This window comes from Aquila chrysaetos, chromosome 8, assembly GCF_900496995.4.
Source record: "Aquila chrysaetos chrysaetos chromosome 8, bAquChr1.4, whole genome shotgun sequence".
NCBI classification, from domain to species: domain Eukaryota; kingdom Metazoa; phylum Chordata; class Aves; order Accipitriformes; family Accipitridae; genus Aquila; species Aquila chrysaetos.
The window spans coordinates 20,989,950-21,008,652 of NC_044011.1; the positions used below are offsets into that span (position 1 = coordinate 20,989,950).

General features: G+C 42.2%; 1 protein-coding gene across 1 annotated transcript; it reads left to right on the forward strand.

The window, feature by feature from the left end:
- The first annotated feature begins 1,427 nt into the window (after positions 1-1,427).
- Positions 1,428-18,102, forward strand: LOC115345157 (p53 apoptosis effector related to PMP-22-like). Its single transcript, XM_030023513.2, has 3 exons — positions 1,428-1,934; positions 15,730-15,873; positions 16,137-18,102. The coding sequence occupies exons 1-3, from the start codon at positions 1,724-1,726 to the stop codon at positions 16,349-16,351; spliced, it is 570 nt and encodes a 189-aa protein (XP_029879373.1). The 5' UTR covers positions 1,428-1,723; the 3' UTR covers positions 16,352-18,102.
- The last annotated feature ends 601 nt before the right edge of the window (positions 18,103-18,703 follow it).

Sequence of the window (18,703 nt, forward strand, 5' to 3'; positions counted from 1 at the left end):
ATTGTCCCTTATTTCCAACCCAAAACAGCAGCTGAGGTGTCTTCATAGTTGGCTTTTGCTTTCAGCGACATTCAAATTCAATAACCAAACCTGTAAAAATGTCTCCTGCTCTCACAGAGCCTTGTTGAACTCCTCTGAGGGACCTCTCACGACCGCAGGGATATTGGGCAGTGTCTGTACTACGGGGTTGCTGCTGGCAGGATGCTTCGGCTAGCCAGAATTGCCCTGGCTGGAGAATTCGAGGCAAAGCAGCCACACCACTGCTAATCTACCACCAGGCTAATAAACTGCCTCTGATTAGAGATAAGGCACGGTGTCACATTAACCCATTCAAATTGCTTTCATGGCAGAGCTACTACCTCTTCACGGTGCTGCAGCTCATTGCTCTGGATGTTCCAGTTTGGGTCTGTGCAAGCTCAATGTCTCTTCAGGTACTCCCCTGTACAGTGTATCAATTCAATGTAAATTGTTAATTTCTTTTATTTAGGCCATTATTGATTTATTAATATTAATTCAGAAAAATGCTATGGAGTTTGCAGTTCAGTACGTATGTCACATTTCACCATGAAAGCTGCAATAGGGTAGCAAATCTCTGTGAGTAGATGAGGTCAGTACTTGGACGCAGCGCCTCCTGACAAAATCCACCATGAGAGCAAAGGATACTTTGCACCCTCTGTGCTTAACCTTGTTTTGCGGAAAACAGCTTTGATCTGCAAGGGGTGCAGCTGCTTCCAGATGTAAACTCATCTGGGCCCTACCAAAATATTAGGTTGTAGCACGTGTGTGTTAGTTCAAAGGGAGAGTGCTACAAACATGGCTATATCGCTTCTGAGCTGACAGACAGAAAACTCTGCCCCGTGCTCGGCCGGGTGGCCTCCCGGGGCATGGCGAGGTGATGGCTCACCTCCGCGTTGCTCTCACAGCACATTGCAGACAGGCTCTGACAGGCCCCGGGCAGTGCACGTACGGCCGGAGCCACGCGCAGGGAGTCTTTGTAAGGCACGGTCAAATCAAAGCTCAGTTTTTGTTCTCCCACTAAGGCTATATCCAGACCGTACTACATTTTTAATGATAAACTTTGTTGGTTGTTTTTTTTCCCTGCAGCTATGTCCCAAAAGGGGGAGGGAGGGCAGTCACATGTTCTTTATTGTCCTAGCTTTAATAGCAGCTAGGGGAATTTTTTTTAATTGTAAAAAATAAGGTATCATTTTATTTTTAAGTGGAATCCAAGAAAGGCAGCTTTCAGCCTCCAGGTGGCAAGTTTCAGAATCAACCACCCTCTAATGCAAATAGTTCCCTGGCTTGTGGGAACTGCCATAATGCAAATCCCTTAGGAGATAGAAAGATGTAAACACAGCTGAGATGCTCCTGCTGGTGGGGAGTGGCAGGAAGGAAAGTGTTAAATGCCGAGGGTAAACAGCACCAGATTTGTTACCTAGTCAGCAGGGCAGAGAGGATTCCACAGATAAACCCAGCCTTACTGCTTCTCCCCGGCTCAACTGGTTATTTCTCAGCGGCAGCTCTTACTCATCTGAATCTAGGTGGAGCTCCCTTCCTCCCTCCCTGCTGTGCCCTCTCCTGATTAAAAAGCTTTTCTCAAGCATCTGCACACGCGCTTGTAGGTACCGGTGCTCACTTTGCAGAAGCACCCATTGCTTCACGTCGCTGAGTCGGTGGCAGTGACGGCCATCGTTGTCCCACCAGCCTCCCCCTGCCCTGGAAGATGGTGAAGTACGGCCTCGACTACACGCGGTGCAGATGGATCCTACCCCTGCTCCTGGGCATAGGCGTCATCTTTGGTATCATTGCGCTGGCGGGCAGGGGCTGGCTGGAGTCGCAGACCTTGCCCTACGTGCACCAAGCGTCGTTATGGGAGAGCTGCAGGAGGCCTGAGCAGGGTGGGGAATGGACCTGCGAGTCCCTCATGGGTTACGGTAAGCGCCTGCGAGGGTGGCGGGGAGCAGTCTCCGAAGCAGGGGGTCACATCTCCGAGCTTATCTTCCCTCAGCTCTCCTAACCGTATCGCCTAGTATCTGGCATTTATATATGAAGTTATGGGCAGTAGGGACTGTCACTGAGACACATCAAGGCTTTTGACTAACAGGATGAACAAGAAAAATGCCCTCAGCCCTGTGCAGAAAGAAACCTGGTTGCTTTAGATGGTGGGCTGCATAGTACAAAAACCCACATATGGTAACGTACCACTGCAGAAAATATTACAGCATTTAAGGTTTTGTTCCTCTCTTAGCAGAAGCTAGTAACCTCTTATCGCTAATCACTGCTTTCCAAAATTTAACAGCTACTGCTGATCGAATGTCCAAACAGCAAGTTGCATGGATAAGCCTGGCATAGGTGTGATAAGCCAGTCCGGAGTGCCAGCAAGAAATGGGGAGGTAAAAATGTAAGATGGTAGGAAGATATTCCCAGGGAGTGTCAGGTTGCAGAATCCTGCCCTGAAACTGCTCCGGTAGGTGGGTCCTGTGAAAGACTCTCCTTGTGATTATGAAAGAAAGCTTTAAAAGATGAAAGGATTTCTTGTTTGTACGGAGTTTTGGTTAAGTATGCTATTAAACATGTTGACCCAGGTGCAACCTTCAGCTTGAAAAGATGTAAACCACTGAGTCTGGGAGAATAGGCCAAGAGAAGGATCACTCTAGGTGTGCTCTGTTTTTTTTTTTTGTTTTTTTTTTCCTGTATATATCCACTATTGGCCATGGTCCAAAACAAGTTATTGTGAGTGATGGGCTGCTAGCCTAGAGGCAGGAGGAAAGTTCAAGCTAATTCAAATTAAAAGGAAGAACATTTTCTCTAAGGCTCAGAATCTCAGCTGCTCTTGTTGAAAATGAATGTAAAAACACTTGCAGAAGCAATCTTATGGGTCATTTATTACAGCTTTTCAAAATTGTTCCTGAAAGTTTATCATATACGGTCAAACTCTACCTTATGTGCACAAAATTAAGCTGTAACAAGGTAATTGTAGCAGGCCTCTGTGAGCGTAGGGCTCCAGGACAAGACTGTCTCCATTAAGCATCACACCCAGTCCTGCTCTCAGAGCTCCTGCATCAGCTGTGTGGCTGGGCATAGATCAAGCCAGTAAATTGGCCTCTGATACATGGCACCGGAGAGCAGGAAAGAGACGATGGTGCTTAGCAAAGGGCTTCTCAGTCCTGAGTTTCCATGAATAGTGAGCCCTCCTCCAGATCTCCAGGTTAGGCCCTGTCTGTGTCATGAATGCCAACTTTAACTGGAGAGAAAATACGGAGAAGTTTCACCTTGCATCTCTTGATAATACAAGAGAAGTTTCACCATGCTTCCAGGTCCAACACGATTGTTTGGCATTTCACTTCCTTCCTTATCCTGCCTCACTCTAACTTGCTTAAATTCTGCAGCTGTATGCACAGCTTCCCACTGGACAGCATCTACAGATAAACCAGGGAGGTCATCCTCTACGTGGACTATCCTGCAATGTGTGGGGTTACCATGAATCACACCCACAATAAGTCCAGCACTTCTAACACAGAAAATGTTGGATTTAATATACACATGCACAATATTCTCCAGTGTGTACATTGGAGAGTCAGCTGATGCTTCTGAAAGCATTAGAAACACTGTTCATGTGCTACATGACTGCATTATGATCTCAATGGGCATGCATCTTTCATGGGACCTCTTCGAGCTTACTAAATACCCAGAAAACCCAAGCAAATCCTCAAAATCCTCCTGGACAAAACTTCCACGTGGAAAAGGAAGATATGTCTGGGACAATGGAGTCATTTAGCCAGTGGGAGAAGTTGTAAAGACTATATGTAAAAAATGTGTGCATAGGCCAAGTGACAGTGGACTACGCTGCCATGCTTCTGCCTCTGCAAGCTTATGCCATTACAATGTAGATCTCAGCCACTGCAGGGGTGGGGTACCCCTGACCCATAAGAGGGCTGTAGACATGACCATTAAGGATGCAAACTCATGTCATTGTCTGGATCCTTTCCAGCCGCTTCCTTCAGGCACCTTCTCTCCAGAGGTGGGATGTGTTCAGATACAATCCTGTCCTCCATTTTCCCTGTCATTCTGTCCTTGCTCAACACAGGTCTTGTGTTGAGCCTGATTCTACCTGCATGAGTGTGAAACACAGGGTTTTAATAATTCTGGGATTACATTTATCCACAGTGCTCCAGAAAGGTCATAGAAAACAGGCATTCAGCATCATGTTCTGTGGGATGTTTAACTTTGTCTTGTGCCAAGGTAAACACAGTGCTGGATAAACGAAGTGTAATTACACGCCTTCCCGAGCACAGAGACAAAAGACGTGATGTAAACAGAAAGGACAGAAGTGTTTCACATCTTTCCTGAGATGAACTCTTTCTTTCCCCCCTCTCTTCCACAGTTCCCATCTTGTTTCCTCTGGGCTTTACTCTCAGCTTCCCTGCCTAATCTGCCAAAGGCTGGGTAGGTTCTGAAATTTGGTCTTCCTGCGGGGATGGTTTCACTGACATACGTGATATGCATGTGTACCCCAGCAGCTGCCAGCAAATATTCTCAAAGTGACTTGGACAGTGTAGCTATCTGAATCCACTACAGATATCTTCATCCTATCATGATTAGATATAATTGTAATGGTCTTGCAAGTTGTTCAATATAATATGCAAATTCAAATCAAATTCTCCATGTGCAATGTTTGTAATTCCCCATGAATGCCTGTTGTTTGGCTTAACATGTATATGCACAGACAGAAGACAGAAACCCAACATCACTGAGGTCAGTCAGATTGGAAGGGAAGAAGGTTGAATGTTTCATTGGTTGCACCAGCGGAGTTTGGAGTCTCTAGTTGCTTAAACTGGCAGAAATAAAACCTCACAGGGAAGACAAGAGGCCTGTACAATTTTTTTTTTTTTTTTTCAGAAAGTCAGTAGAATAACTCCACTGGTGCAATTATCTTCTGTGAAAGCATCTGCACATCCTTTGTCTTTTGCAAAGTTTATGAACTCTGTGGAAAGTGAGAATATGAAGAGTTTATCCACTCTGCTATCTTCTCCAAGAGTTCAGAACTTCTGTTTTAACCATATGACACTCATCTAGAATCTATCAGAAGTCTTCTGCTTTTCAAGCATATTTAGCTCAATTAAATAGAACTTTCTAGGAAAAAAATATCTAGTGCATTAGGACACTTACTCGAAATGCATGGAGTTTAGGATGAGGGACTGAGAGATGCAAACTGTAGCTCTGCAATGTTCTGGCACTTGGAACAAATAAAGGTCTCAAGCTCATAACATGCTTGAACCTTTACAAAGACAGAGGCAAGACTGTATGGATAGATAATGAGTACAATATGGAATGCATCTGTCTGGGACATGGCTGAGCTTGCAAAGAAAACGCAGAGGTTAAATCCCTTCATGAAGCTGGCACAGCACTCCTTTGTTTTCCTTGATTTTTGGCTATATAACTTCTCTTAAGCAAGGTGTGTCTTGCAGACCTAAGACACTTTTTCAGTGTGTAATTTATTCCACTGCAGGCTTTGAAGATGTTTAAACATGTGTGGGTTTGGTTGGGGGAAAATAACTGATTTTATTTTATTAGTCCCAATGTGATGCACAATAGAATGAAAAACTTGTGGCTACACTTGTCCCATCTTATGTTCCACCCGGCCCTGCAGCTCTTCCACATGCAGATGCTGCCATCAAAGTAACTGCAAGCTTAAAGCTCTGAATTTAGGTTGAAGTGGTCAGCTCATTTGCATGGGCAAACAGAGATCTTGGGGAAAAAGATCAGAAAAAGGCATTTTCACATGACAAGTGGAATCCAGATCTTCAGTTATTTTCACATCATAGCATTCAATTACAGCCTTTTCCTTGGATGTGTGGAGAGTTTAGTGGCTGTGGAGATTAGTGGAGGGATGAGTGATTTTGCCATCTGGAAAGGACACCTTCCTGCACCTTGTCTTCCAAGCAAATAATGGGTAACTATGTTCTAGCTCATTCCAGTTTTATTTAGGTCCATGAATATTAATGCAATACTACAAGATAGGATGGTTAGTATAGTATGACTATAATAAACAAAAAGTACTTCAAATATGGCATCAGATGAGTATGTCTACAGGATAAGTGAAAGAAGGGAATGCTGCAAAAGGTAATGTCCTCATGAGGAAAGAAATATTCTGCTTTTGTCTCATAAGAACCCCATTGATGAGTAGATTTTCTTCCCTGTTTTGCCTATATCAGGCTCTTGAGTCCAGGGAATCTTTTGCTATGATGAAGCACCGTTTATTATTCTGGAGGAATAACAAAATGGAAATCACTTGCTAAAAATCCCCAGCTAATGATACAACAATGAGGCGCACGGTGTGGTCAGGATCAGTCTCCGAGCAGCAAAGGACCTCTCTTGGTACTATTCCTACCACTGGCCTTGCACTGCTGGCCCCACAGCTCTTGCTCTGGAAAACTAACTTCTCCAGCAGACCAGTGACTCATCACACCTGGGGCACAGGACAGACCAGACACCTCGCTGCCACGCTGCCTACGTAAAACTGTTTTGCCTTCCCCGTGTTCCCATCACATCTGACAACCAGCTCCTAATCCCAGGTGGGGGGAAGCCCTCACTTGCCTCAAGCTGAAGCAAGCGCCCTGAGCAGAGTGACAGGGGGATATTTCCAGAGGGACGGGCTGGGTGACAGCCCCTCTCGGCAGGGCCTGGGAGGAGAAGCAGGCTGTCCCGGTGGCCCTTTGCCATCTGAGGGTGTCTGCATGTAGGAACAGAAATGAAGCAAACAAGTAACTGTGCTTTTGAAGCAGGCACCAGTTCAAGTCATAGGGCCTTTATTGCATACTTTCCCTGAAGTCAAGGTTCTGCACCTAAAGGCTTCCAGAATTTGGTAAAATTCAAGTAGCTTTGGAAAAGCGTCCTTGCAGCTGGGAAACAAAGGCTGGGGATGTTTCAGACCAGTCTGAGGAAGCCCACGCGAGAGCCCAGGATGGAGCCCAGCTCTATGCTCTGTGTATTGCCTGGATTATAGGGCAAACCTTGACTCCTTTGACACCAGGTGAAATGAAAACAAAAGCTTGTTGCTGTTCCTGCTGCATCGTAGCACGATACAGTTATATTTATATATGGTGATTGCCAGTACTTTTAATGACAGTGTATAGAGATGCACATAATTTCCTAAGTCATCAGTCTCCTAAAAGTGTAACGTTACCTGAGACTAACCAGTGAGAAAGGAGATTACAAGATTAGTAACTTAATAACATAGAATATTCAATCATTATTCAAAACTTAGAATGCTAGAAAATACAGGCTCAATTAAATGTATATGGTAATGAAAATATCACAACTGCATATTTAAGGAACTCTGATGCAAGAAAGAAAGAAAGAACGAATTTGATTTTTCCCCAGCTTGTAGGAGACACTCTGTTGTTACTAAAGAGGTATAAGAGAAGGGAATCAAGCCCAGAGCATTTAATTACCATGGCAATTTTCATTCCTCATCTGCAATCGTTAACATGCTTTCCCTTGTAATTTTAGGGTTTGTCCTTTTATATGTTTAGTGGCAGATTCATTTAATCAGACTCTTTTCTAAATAATAGTTATGCTCTTCAACAATTAACTCTACAGAGAGCAATTGCAGATGGCATCCCACTGTTTATTATCCAACCGTCCTTTAACAATTACAGTTAAATTGGGTGGAAAAATAGCAATCGTGTGGAGGGTTCTCATCTCCCCATCAGGAGATGTGAACTGCTGGTGTTGAGGACTTAGTGAAGATCCTCAACACTGCATCGTCAGGACCTTAATTCCTTGAGAGGATACCATTCACTCACACACACCGGAGGCATCTCTGCTGAAAATGTGTGGAAACCTGTGGCTAAACTCTAATTTCTCCTCACCTCATCTCTTCCTCTAGCTTATTGAGGTAATCTGATACAGTAGGGCTATAATAACCTCTCCACAGTCTGAACAGTGATAAGGGCTGCAAGATGGATTTTGAATTCCACTGTAGGGTTAAACAGTCAGGTTACTTAAGCAGGAAAGGAGTTACGCAGAAAAAGAAACAAAACTTAGAATACTGTTTTTTCACATTTCCATATCACTTCTCACTGACAGCTTGTGTTGTTCTGATCAATCTTGAACACATTGAGTCAGTGAGTGTTGTAATGCCATGTTTCTTCTTTGTCAAGTACCATTACAAAATCATCGGTCAAAAATTCCCAGGAACTCAAGGTAGTTTGTGGAGTGATGATGGTAGCCTATGTCTCAGAGGTTTCTAGCTTCCTTCTACTCGTACTAAATAACAATTGGGATCACACACAGCCCTGCTGAAGTACTAATCTGCAATTGAATAGTGACATCTAATTGAATAGGTGACATCTAATGTCACCTATTATGTTGACTGTGCACACTGTGCCCAAATCAGGCCCCAAACATAGGAAGTCTCTGTGCAGTTCATTAACAACCCCATCAGCAATAAGCAGCAAGTGATGAAGACTTTCAGGATGCATTGTAAAAGCTATTTCATTCACAAGATGAATAGAGTTTATGATGTATTTTATGAGCACAAATTACCATTTCTGCTTGTATGTTGGGGTTTTTCTTTTGCAAATGGTAAAATTTTGCTTCTAACAGAAAAGCAGATTCAGATTCGCAGCTGTTCTCTATCAGAGACAAACTCCCTAATGCAAAAGACGACTTTCGGCAAGGTTTCAACACAAAGTTTGCTCGCAGCATGAAAACTGCAGATCAAGAGTGAGAACAATACTTGGTGCACATGGAAATGAGATGTAAATTCAGTGTTCTTCAGCCTTAAATGGCCCTGGGAATGTAAAACATAAAAAGAGCTTTTTGGAACGATTCTACTCTGCTGTTTTGATTAAAGGTCCTAGTTCATAGCCTGTGTTATCATGGAAGTTGATTCTGTTTAATACACATTAAATATTTTAACACACCTTTAACTCAGGGCTAGTTAGGAAGCAGGTACATCTTGCTACTCTGATTAATTGAACTTATGTATACGTACTGATTAATCAATACCTTACCTGTTTTATTTATCTGACCCTCCCAACCCCCATATACGCATGCAAGTGTAAGTAATCCTGATATAATTGAAAATAAATAGGAAAAAATAGGAGGAAAAAATGTTATAGCATTGAAGTGTATAAGACTGGCTTTAATCCTGAGATGTTCTCAATGTATGCAACTGCTTCTGAAGATAATGTGAGATAGGGGTACTCCCTGACTCTCTCATGAGGAAACCTTTAATTTTGAGGCACAGTGTGCACATTAGTTTTAATAGCTAACTTACTCCCTTGGTGCTCCCTTTGATGATGACTCTACGCCCTCTGCCACTTCTGCCTCCCTAGCGCCAAGTAAGTATCAGGGAGCAGCCCTCATTAATACAAGATTCGCAGAAGCCAGCTTCTAAGTCAAGCTTGTACATGCCTGGGCTTATGATGAGGTGAATTTGAACCACTCCCTCAAGTTGTAACTGCTCCTCCTCTCAAATTCAAGTCCGAATAGCTTCTAAGTTGAATTGCTTACCTCAGTAAGAGAAGAGGTTTGCAGAAGTACATAAAGCCTTGGATGGAGGCTTTGCCTGTATATGTTTGTGAGTGAAGTCAGTGGTGGGGAACGAATAGGCTTTTTCTTTAAAGGAATTGAAGTCCACCAAGCCAAACTGAGCTATCACTTTAGCACTAAGCTATGGTCAAGACACAGCTTTCTGCTAATATATACTGTGTTTTACTGATAGATGGCCTATGCATTGATGTTCTTTTCTTTACTGTTGTCATTATTATGTTGCCATGTAATTATACTGAAATCATTATTATGCGGTAATTGTCCTCAAGTCCTAATCCTTTCTCATTTATATGGGACCTGCTACTAATCACAGAGAAACTTTTGCAATGACATTATCTTACTGTGAACCTAAATAGATCATTCTCTGCTTCCATGGCTGTCTCTTAAGTAGTGGCAAGCTAAAGGCTGGTTCCTGCTCACATGAGAATGGCTTGCATGTTATGACATAATACTCTATTATTAAATGAGAAATCCATATTAACTGCCAATGAATTCTAAAGAAGTAATGCTAGGGGAAAAAGAATGGAGTTACCAAAAAGGATGCCAAACAGAAGGACAAAAATTTTGTATTCCACTACAAATGATATAAACTCACACAAAAAAAAGCCCAAAGAAAAAAGTCCAGTATTGACTCCACATGGGAAAGATATTCAGAGAATGCACTTTTTTTAAGAATGATCCAGACACAATGAAGATAGAAGCTCAGAGAATAATACACATCCAATTACGCCTTTGATATTTTTTCCTCATTTTATTCTGTTCATAAATTATCCATAAGTAACATGTGATTTTCTTCATTTGTATAGCCTTCCTTTGAAATTATTTTCAGTCAATAGCTTTCAGTCTGCAGACACAGTTTATTCATAAGAAGCTGCTTTTAATAGTTTCTGATTTATCTTGACTGTATACAAACACAAGCACACTGGTATTTCAATGCCAGCTAATGTGATCAGCAAACACTTGCAGACATTTCAATGTTCACTTGTTCTCAAAAAAAGCACAAAAATTTCCTGTAGTTGGCATGTTACAGAGTTGTGATTTCCAGAAGACAGGATTTTGCACTGTCCAGTGTTGCACAGATAACACAGGGAATCCAGAGTCCTGGATGACAGTGACTTGCATATACACCAACAGCTTGTAACCCTTTGGCTGATAAATTGAGATGTAGCTTAATGAGTTTGATGGGCCATCTTAAGATTCAAGCTAAGGAGAACACACGTTCTGCTGCAGACATGCTTACTTTCGCATGGAAACTTTCTTGAGGAGAACAAACCAAAATGAAATGGATAAAACCTGGCCAAAGAACTTCCTCTTCAAAGTGAAGCGTGTGCTCTGCAGAGTTCACCACACCCTGATGAAGAATGTCAGGTTGAGAAACCTAAGTGAGTTCAGCTTTATTTCCAAAATAATGCTCTTTCCCTTTAATCAGAGACGTAAAACAGGTTGAGCTCTGCAAACTCAGCCTAGAAACATTCTTATTATATACAACACAGAGATGAATCACCACCACAGCAGATTTCAGTTCTTGTAAGAATTGCTTTGCAAGACTGGAGCTAGAACTGCAGGGTTTGTGTTTCTTTCCCTTGGTGGTATGAAGGATAACAGAGCAAAATATTAGTCTGTTACATTTTCTTTTACCCCCTCCCTGTTTCTTTTGAATTAAAACTAATCGTCCTAAAACTGCTGCATAATTCACTGCAGTGGCTGATGTGTTAAAATGATCAGTCAGCAAGAACCTGTAGATAATTGGTGGTGTCTGCGGGCTGGCAATAAACATTTGTTTTTCTTTCCAGTGCTAGTTGTGTATTTAGCTTCAAGCCAGGGGGGAAATCTGTAGAAGTGTGTTCTTATTGATCAGACCAGGAGAAGTGCTTCTGGAGTCTCTGGGGTTGCTTTCAGAAAATGTGACCCAAAGAGAGAGACTCAGTAGTTCATGTGGTTTGGGGGTACCAGATCAAGAAAAACATGAAAACATCATTGTGAATGTTTTCCCATATTTTGAACCGCATACACCAGAAACACAGAAATTTGTATTTGTCATGCAGGAAGTAGACTTCACATGCTATTTTCGAGGCATGACAGCTCTTTTTTGAAGGCACCGTTTGGAACACGAATCACGGCAGGCTAAGGAAAGACTGCATCTGGTGATTCAAAGTTTTGGCTTAACTTACTGCTGAGCAAGGAAGTTTATTTCCTTATGTGTGAAGCACAGAGAGCGTTTACACTTTTGCAAACTGGAAAACGCATGAGGGAGTAAAATCAGAAAGGCAGGAAATTGGAGACACTCTTAGTCCTAGATCTCTAATGAAGTCCATCAGCTTCTCTATGGCTGCAGTCAGCAATAGGATATTCAGAACGTGTTTAGATGGTGCAATACAAGAGGTAGTCATGCTACCTCTGAACTGAGTTAGCTTTAATAGCAAAGTAATAAAGCTGCTGTTATTATTGTATACTGTCTCAACTAATTATCTTGCTCATAAGCTACAGTGAGCTCTGTAGCTCATAAGCTCATAAGCTGTCAGTGAGCACTGACATGGGTGGGCTCTTTCCGGTCTCTAGATTAGCTCAGGGGTCTTCTCACATAGCAGGGAGTTTTAGAAGGCAGGCACTTATTTCCTTTTTCCAGTAGTCACATATTACTGCATTCACTGTGGGTAGTCTGAACTCTCACAAATCATTGCTGATCGACATACAAAACACTGTAAATAGAGGCACTGTCCTTTCTCTGCTTGAGATAGGCATGAAAACGTGGGTTCCTTTTGCCTGTTTGGGGTAGCAAGGTCTTGTTTTAAGACAAAATTACTCAGAAAATTGCCAGCTAGAAGGAGTTTTCAATAGTGGATGATGTGTAGCTTCCTACAGACTCTTTCATAGTGTTCATTGGCATTTTTTCAGCTGATAGAGGAGCTGGAAAAGGGGGAAATAGGACCCACACCAAAAGTGTTACAGGATCCTGCTGGTATTCAAGGACACTCTTGCATAAACACACATTTCTTTTCTAACAAGCACATTTTAACTCTTAAGCAGCCAAAACATCACTGCCATTTTTGGTGGCTGAGAAAACAAATTTCACAAATTGCTGAATATTTTTGCAGACTCAGCTTGATGTCCTGTAACCTGCTGCTCCCTCTGTTTCTATTTTTGCTTTGATGACAGGTGGACTAGATCCTTTCAGCTTTCAACTGCCCTCTCTCTAGAGTCAAGTGTACTTTGACAGGGTGTTGCACCTGTGATGATCCTTTGGCCTGGAGTTCACATTTTTAAGAAAAAGCTTTGCAGTTAGAACAATTTATTTATGCTTTTGCTTTATGTTAAAGCAAAAAACCCCCACAACATTGGACGATAAGAAAATATTTGGGACCAGATTAGCCACTCACTTGTCAGTGTTTTCTGACCAATTTAATTCTTATAATTCTGACATTTTTAAGAAATTATAAGTCTTAGTTCTATCGGTAAAGACACTAAGCTACTCTAGTGCTCCCGGCTGGCACAAAGAAAAATAAACATCTCAGATATCGAAACAGTTGCAATTATTCCTACACAAAGCTTTTGCTACCTTTTACCCTGGAAAGGTAAGGTGTTTGCACATTGTGGTCTTAGACTACTGATAACTGCTACTTTTTGTAAGGGACAGATGAAGTCAGGGTACCGCTCCTCAAAAAAACCCTGTAGTGACTCTTCCATGCAATCCCATTGCCTTACTTTGAGCTGCGTATTGGTTTTCTTCCAATGTTGAGTGAATTTTTTTTCTCTTTTGTAGAAGTGAGAGTCACAAAATTGGCTGTTAGGTGATTAAGCAAGGTCTCCTAAAGATGTAAGCATCCTGCAACAAGCATGTCTCTTCTTGCCATACAACCAATGCCCGGCAGGCAGGGTGTGCACCCAATCTGCTTTCATACAGTCACAGCATTTGTAACGCTACTGCGGGAAAAACACCTGGGCGAGCCTGGTGAGGAGGGAGATGGTGGCATGGGCAAGGTGACACCGCACAGGGCTGTGGCCACCAGGCACCACCCCCTGAGCCCCCATCCCAGGCGATGGTCCCAGCCCGGGGGAAGGTGCTCTGCCATCAGCTGCTCTTGGGAAGCACGGCTGAGCTTTGGCAGACCATCTGCTGCCCACAGCAGTGGTGGTGGCAGCGGGTGAGAGGAAACCCCCAGGTCTCATGGTGCCCCAGCACCTCCTGGGCAGGCAGCGGAGCTCTGAGTCTGCCCTGGGAAAGGACACCCCTTTGCCCAGGAGTTTTGCATCTAACCACAACCAGTTGTGCACCTAACAAAATACATCAACTCTAGATGTCCTTGTCATTTCACCCTTCTGCCAGGAGTTATAAGTGTTGTATCAAAGAGCAGTGAGGTCACCACTGCTGAGCAACTTCTCTTAGGGCCAGGTGCCCCTTTTTTTGCTCTTTTAGAGGGGTGGCAGAGAGGCTGGGAGCAGGACCCTCCTCAACAAGGTAAACTGAGCTGTGGCAGTACGAGAAATTCCTCTTCCTGGCTGTTTCCTTTGATACTCTGCCTGAGGTGCTGCCCTCCCACCTGTGCCTCCACATTGCATACTCTACCACTGAGCCTCCTGTAAACTCCCCGAGAGAAGAGTTTGGGCTAAAATACCGGGCTAGAAAATGAGATGTAGGCACATCTTTGCTGTCCCTGTCAGTCTTCTCAGGCAGCTGCCTGCTTACAGGAAAAATAATACAGTTGAAAAGCCCTATAAGCAGACAGAAACTTTTTTGGCATAAGGAAGAAAAAGGACACAACGTAAAGCTGAAAATATAGTGCAATAGCTAGAATGGAGCAGGGATCATAAAGCAGGGGGGGATTGTGAAAAGCAAACAAAAAGGGAAATTGGTTTTGATGGGCTGATGGGAAGAAAAGTAGAGCTGGAAAATCCTGATCCATTTTTCTAGTCTAATGGCAGAGGTGGTGTGGGGCCTGGGCGAAGAGAGGTTGAGCACCAAGGTGTCACTCACCAGAGACAGGATGGTGGCTTTCATGCCTACCCGACACTGGCCAGGGGGAAGGTAGGACACTTTGCATTTTATTACTTGCATGCTCGAAGCAAACAAATTGGCAAGTTACTGGGTATCAAAAATCTTAACTTACTCAGTTCCAGAGGGAACTTTTACTGAACAGTGTGCACTGTGTTTAAGTTGAGTTATAATTATCGACAGGGTTGTTTGGGCTGTGATAATTTTTTGGCACCGCTGTTGTATGTATTTGGTTAGAAGCTGACACCTTACAAACACATAGTGTAGGTGAGGGGGTGAAGTCTGTAGATGTCCAGCAGACTTTAACTGCCTGCTCCATCTACATACACAATTTAAAAAGTGTCAAAGTGGGCTTTTTACATTCAGAAGAGGAGACACTTTGATCTCTTTGAGCAGTAGTTGCCCCTCAAGACTTAGAATATTGAATAAATAATATTTTTTCCAGTTGTTATGCCAACACAATATGCTTTGCTCTAACATGTTATAACATAAAAGTTATATAATTTGAAAATGAAAGTACTAATATCCTGAACAAGCTTTTAAAAATGAAATGGTTCTGACTTTGGATCAAAAGCAGAGGTCAAATTTCCCTGCAAAACAGATTCCAAATCTTTAGTTGCACTTAGGACACAGAGCTAAACAAAGGCTGAAAAGGCAGAAGCCACAGATTTTTGACATTCATGGACTATTGGCATACCTTTAAATTTGCATGCCAGAGTGGTAGTACTTGTCTAAACACTTTTTTTTAAAGGAAGAATTTAATTAGTTTCAAGCACAGTCTAATTCTCCTTGCCCATGCAAAATGCTGCTGGTTTTATGGCATCTGCTGAGGTAATGACATTTGTTATTGAAGGAGAGTGTCCATTCTTACATCTTTACCGTAATTTTTATCTCAATTCTTAATTGTTAAATCTAAAGAGGAAGCTTGCATGCAAGCCCCATTGCATTCTGTACAAGAGGTCAAATGTGGCTTTTTTATGCATTCTGCACTTAGCAAATGATACCTTGTGGAACTAAAATGTTCACCTATGAGAGGAGAGAAAGATCCCATGCTTTGCTTCTTGGCAGTTGACCTTCTTTTCACATTTGTTTAAAATCAGCCTTTCATTATAAGCCAAAGAAAAACACTGCAAGGGATTGTTTTGTTCTTTTCTAATGTATCTTACTTCTGATTTCAGCTTGGGGAAGAGCTGCTGCTGCCACATACCTGGTCGGCTTTATACTTCTAGTCATCTGTTTTGCTCTGGCCATCATAGCATTTGCCATTGACACACTTCGATTCAACTTCATACGTGGGATTGGAGGCTTGCTTTTTGTCGCTGGTAAGGCAATATATGAAGTCAAGTTTAGATTGTGCAGGTTTATCCGTACTGGAACTGGTATTTCCCTCAGCTGATTCTATACCCGAGTCTTTGCCTGTGCGCACTTGAGCTCTCTGTGAAAAAGAATGTAAAGTCTGTCACAGCAGTGGATCGATTTTCAAATCCTCCAAAACATGGGTGGGTTTAGCTGTAGCTAAATTATGGAGGCAGGCAACATGATGGGTGTTAGCTTAACCATTTTTTGTTTTCTCCTGTTTCTTCAGCTGTGTTCTCCGTCATGGGCCTGGTCATTTATCCAGTGAAGTTCTCAACTGAAATTGAAATGACAGGTATCAATATGTTCAGCTGGGCCTACGGCTTTGGCTGGACCACCGCCATTATGGAAATATGCTTGGGATTCTTCTTCTGCTGCCTTCCTAACTATGAAGATCAGATCTTGGGTAATGTGAAGCCCACATATTTTTACTCTTCCCCATAAACACCAGGAAAAATATGTTCATATTCCAGAGATATCTGACAGACCAGCTATGTTTTCCAGAATATTGTCATCAGATGTTAGTAGAAAAGGCTGGAAACTCTTCAAATGCGTGTAGAAAAATGGTACTGGCATTCTGCAATAAAGTTATCTACTCTATTTTGGACCTTCATATCTGATGTGGGTTGGTTAGATAAAGTCTAAACATTAAAAAACCTCGTGTTTCCTCATTCATTCCCATGACTGGGGTGTATGTGGATTCCATTGCATCTTAAATGCATTCATATTTCTAATTAAATTCAGAAAAGCTTTTCAAACGGCCAATAAACAAAACAACATATATCATCTTCCTGAAGGAAAGCAGCTCACAAAAATCCCATTTCATAGGTATCATCTTTAACCTGAAGATTTTGCACATTTTTCAAGAAGGCAAATACCTTTATCCACTGACTGCCAAAGTAGTAAATTAGTCAGCCAGCACTTCATAGGTTTGCTTTCATTTTTCATTCATTCACTTAAGCCATAGGGACAGGGTAAGAAAAGGACAAGAGGAAGCCCCCTACCAAAGCCAGCATCTTGACTTTTACCCATCCATGTGGAATGTAAGTATTTATTTCTAAATTTTTGTAAGAGTAAGCAAGAACCATCGGTAAACCCTTAAAAATCCTGGCATGCCACTACTAGGGCCACAGAGTGACCAGAGGCGATTTCAAACCACCCCTGCAACCTACAGACCTGGTTTGAAGAGGCTCCTCCTGTGGCTTTCTTCATGGGCATCTGCCTCTTTTATCCACTATATCAAAACCTATGGCAGTAAAAAGCTCTGTTATAGTGGTCCAGCTCTTTTATCCAGCATAGAAGGGTCAGGAAGGACTTAAGCAGAGGTATGATTCCCCCACACATCAGAAGTTGAGCTGGAGCAGTGTGAGTGTAGGTATCAAACATTTGTTAAAAGGCCCCTTTTTCATTGGTTTGCTGTTTGTAAGTATTTTAAAAGTGGGAAGCGTATATTGTCGTACATAACTGTAAAATGCATAAATACCCCTTACCATCTCATAGTAAGGCTCTCATGGAGAAAATCACATCATAAACCACCTTTCAGTATCTTATACTCCACAGTGCTGCAAGCCTCGATATATTGAAGTGTACTCAAGATTCTGTTGGTTTCTGCCCTGTTAATCCTAACTTTATAATGTTCCATTTCTTCTCTTAAGTGAAAAAATGGATAATTTTGCTATGTGGAAAAAGAAGTCTGATCAAAATCCTTAGCTACAGAGGATTATTAGCTTGTTACATATCTGCAATTTTGTAACTATGCATACTTTATTAAAAGTGCCCTGCCAAGTATTCTTTACTGCAAAGAGTGAGAGGAAGAAATTTTTTTTAGTAAAAAACTTCTGGGTAGCTAAAATTAATCAAGGTACAGGACTTAACTTGTTTTGAAGCAGCTAATTCCACTCACTTTTATGGAGTGTCTTCTAACTTTGATCAGTAAACATGAGAAATGAGAAATCAGATCAATGGGGAGAGTATATGCAACAGGGAATAGTTAGACAAGAACTTGCAAATACATTAAGAAGATGTTTCCTACTTGGAAGGAAATTAAAATGAAATAGATTTGAGAAAGCAGTTTGTATAAAATGGCTTGCAATTCTTTGTGTAATATTATCTGTTCAGGAAAAGAATTATCATAAATCTTTTCATTATGCTTATTATACCTAATAAATGATGGTATCTATGTATTGTTTCAAAAATGAGTCTTAGTTTTTGTTCTCTACTAAGACCGGGGAATTGTGGAAGCCCCCAAAGCCTCCTCTTCTCAGGCACCACCTGGGAGCACCTGGATACACTGGCTGGATTTTGAGAGGGGAGAGTAACTTACAAATCTAGCATCACAACAGCTTGTATTATTCTTCAGTCCTCTTCTGGCTGTCTCCTGAGGCCTTGTTCACAAGCACATGAGAATAGTGGACTTGCTCTCTTTGCGTATGGGCTATGTGGTGTCAAGTAGCTATACGCACAATTCTGTGCTACACTGTGCTACAGCTCGTTTTGGCACGGAGGGTAATGCACTCATGTTCACTGAATAGGAAGCCAGTGCAGTCCTGCTCAATGTTTTTGCTCCAACAAATGTGGCAATCCCCTGAGGAAGCAAAAGGGAACTTGAGCAACCACTGATTATATTTACAGTTTCTTTAACATTAGCTGGACACTGACCCAACGTCTGGAGGTGGGGAAAGGTGCACAAAACAAGGTTTAGTGTGACTGCAGCCTTGATGAGAGAGCAGAGCATAATTAAAAAGCAAAGAAAATCTCCAGCGATCATCTCCCTTCTTCCCTCCTCTCCCTTGCTGC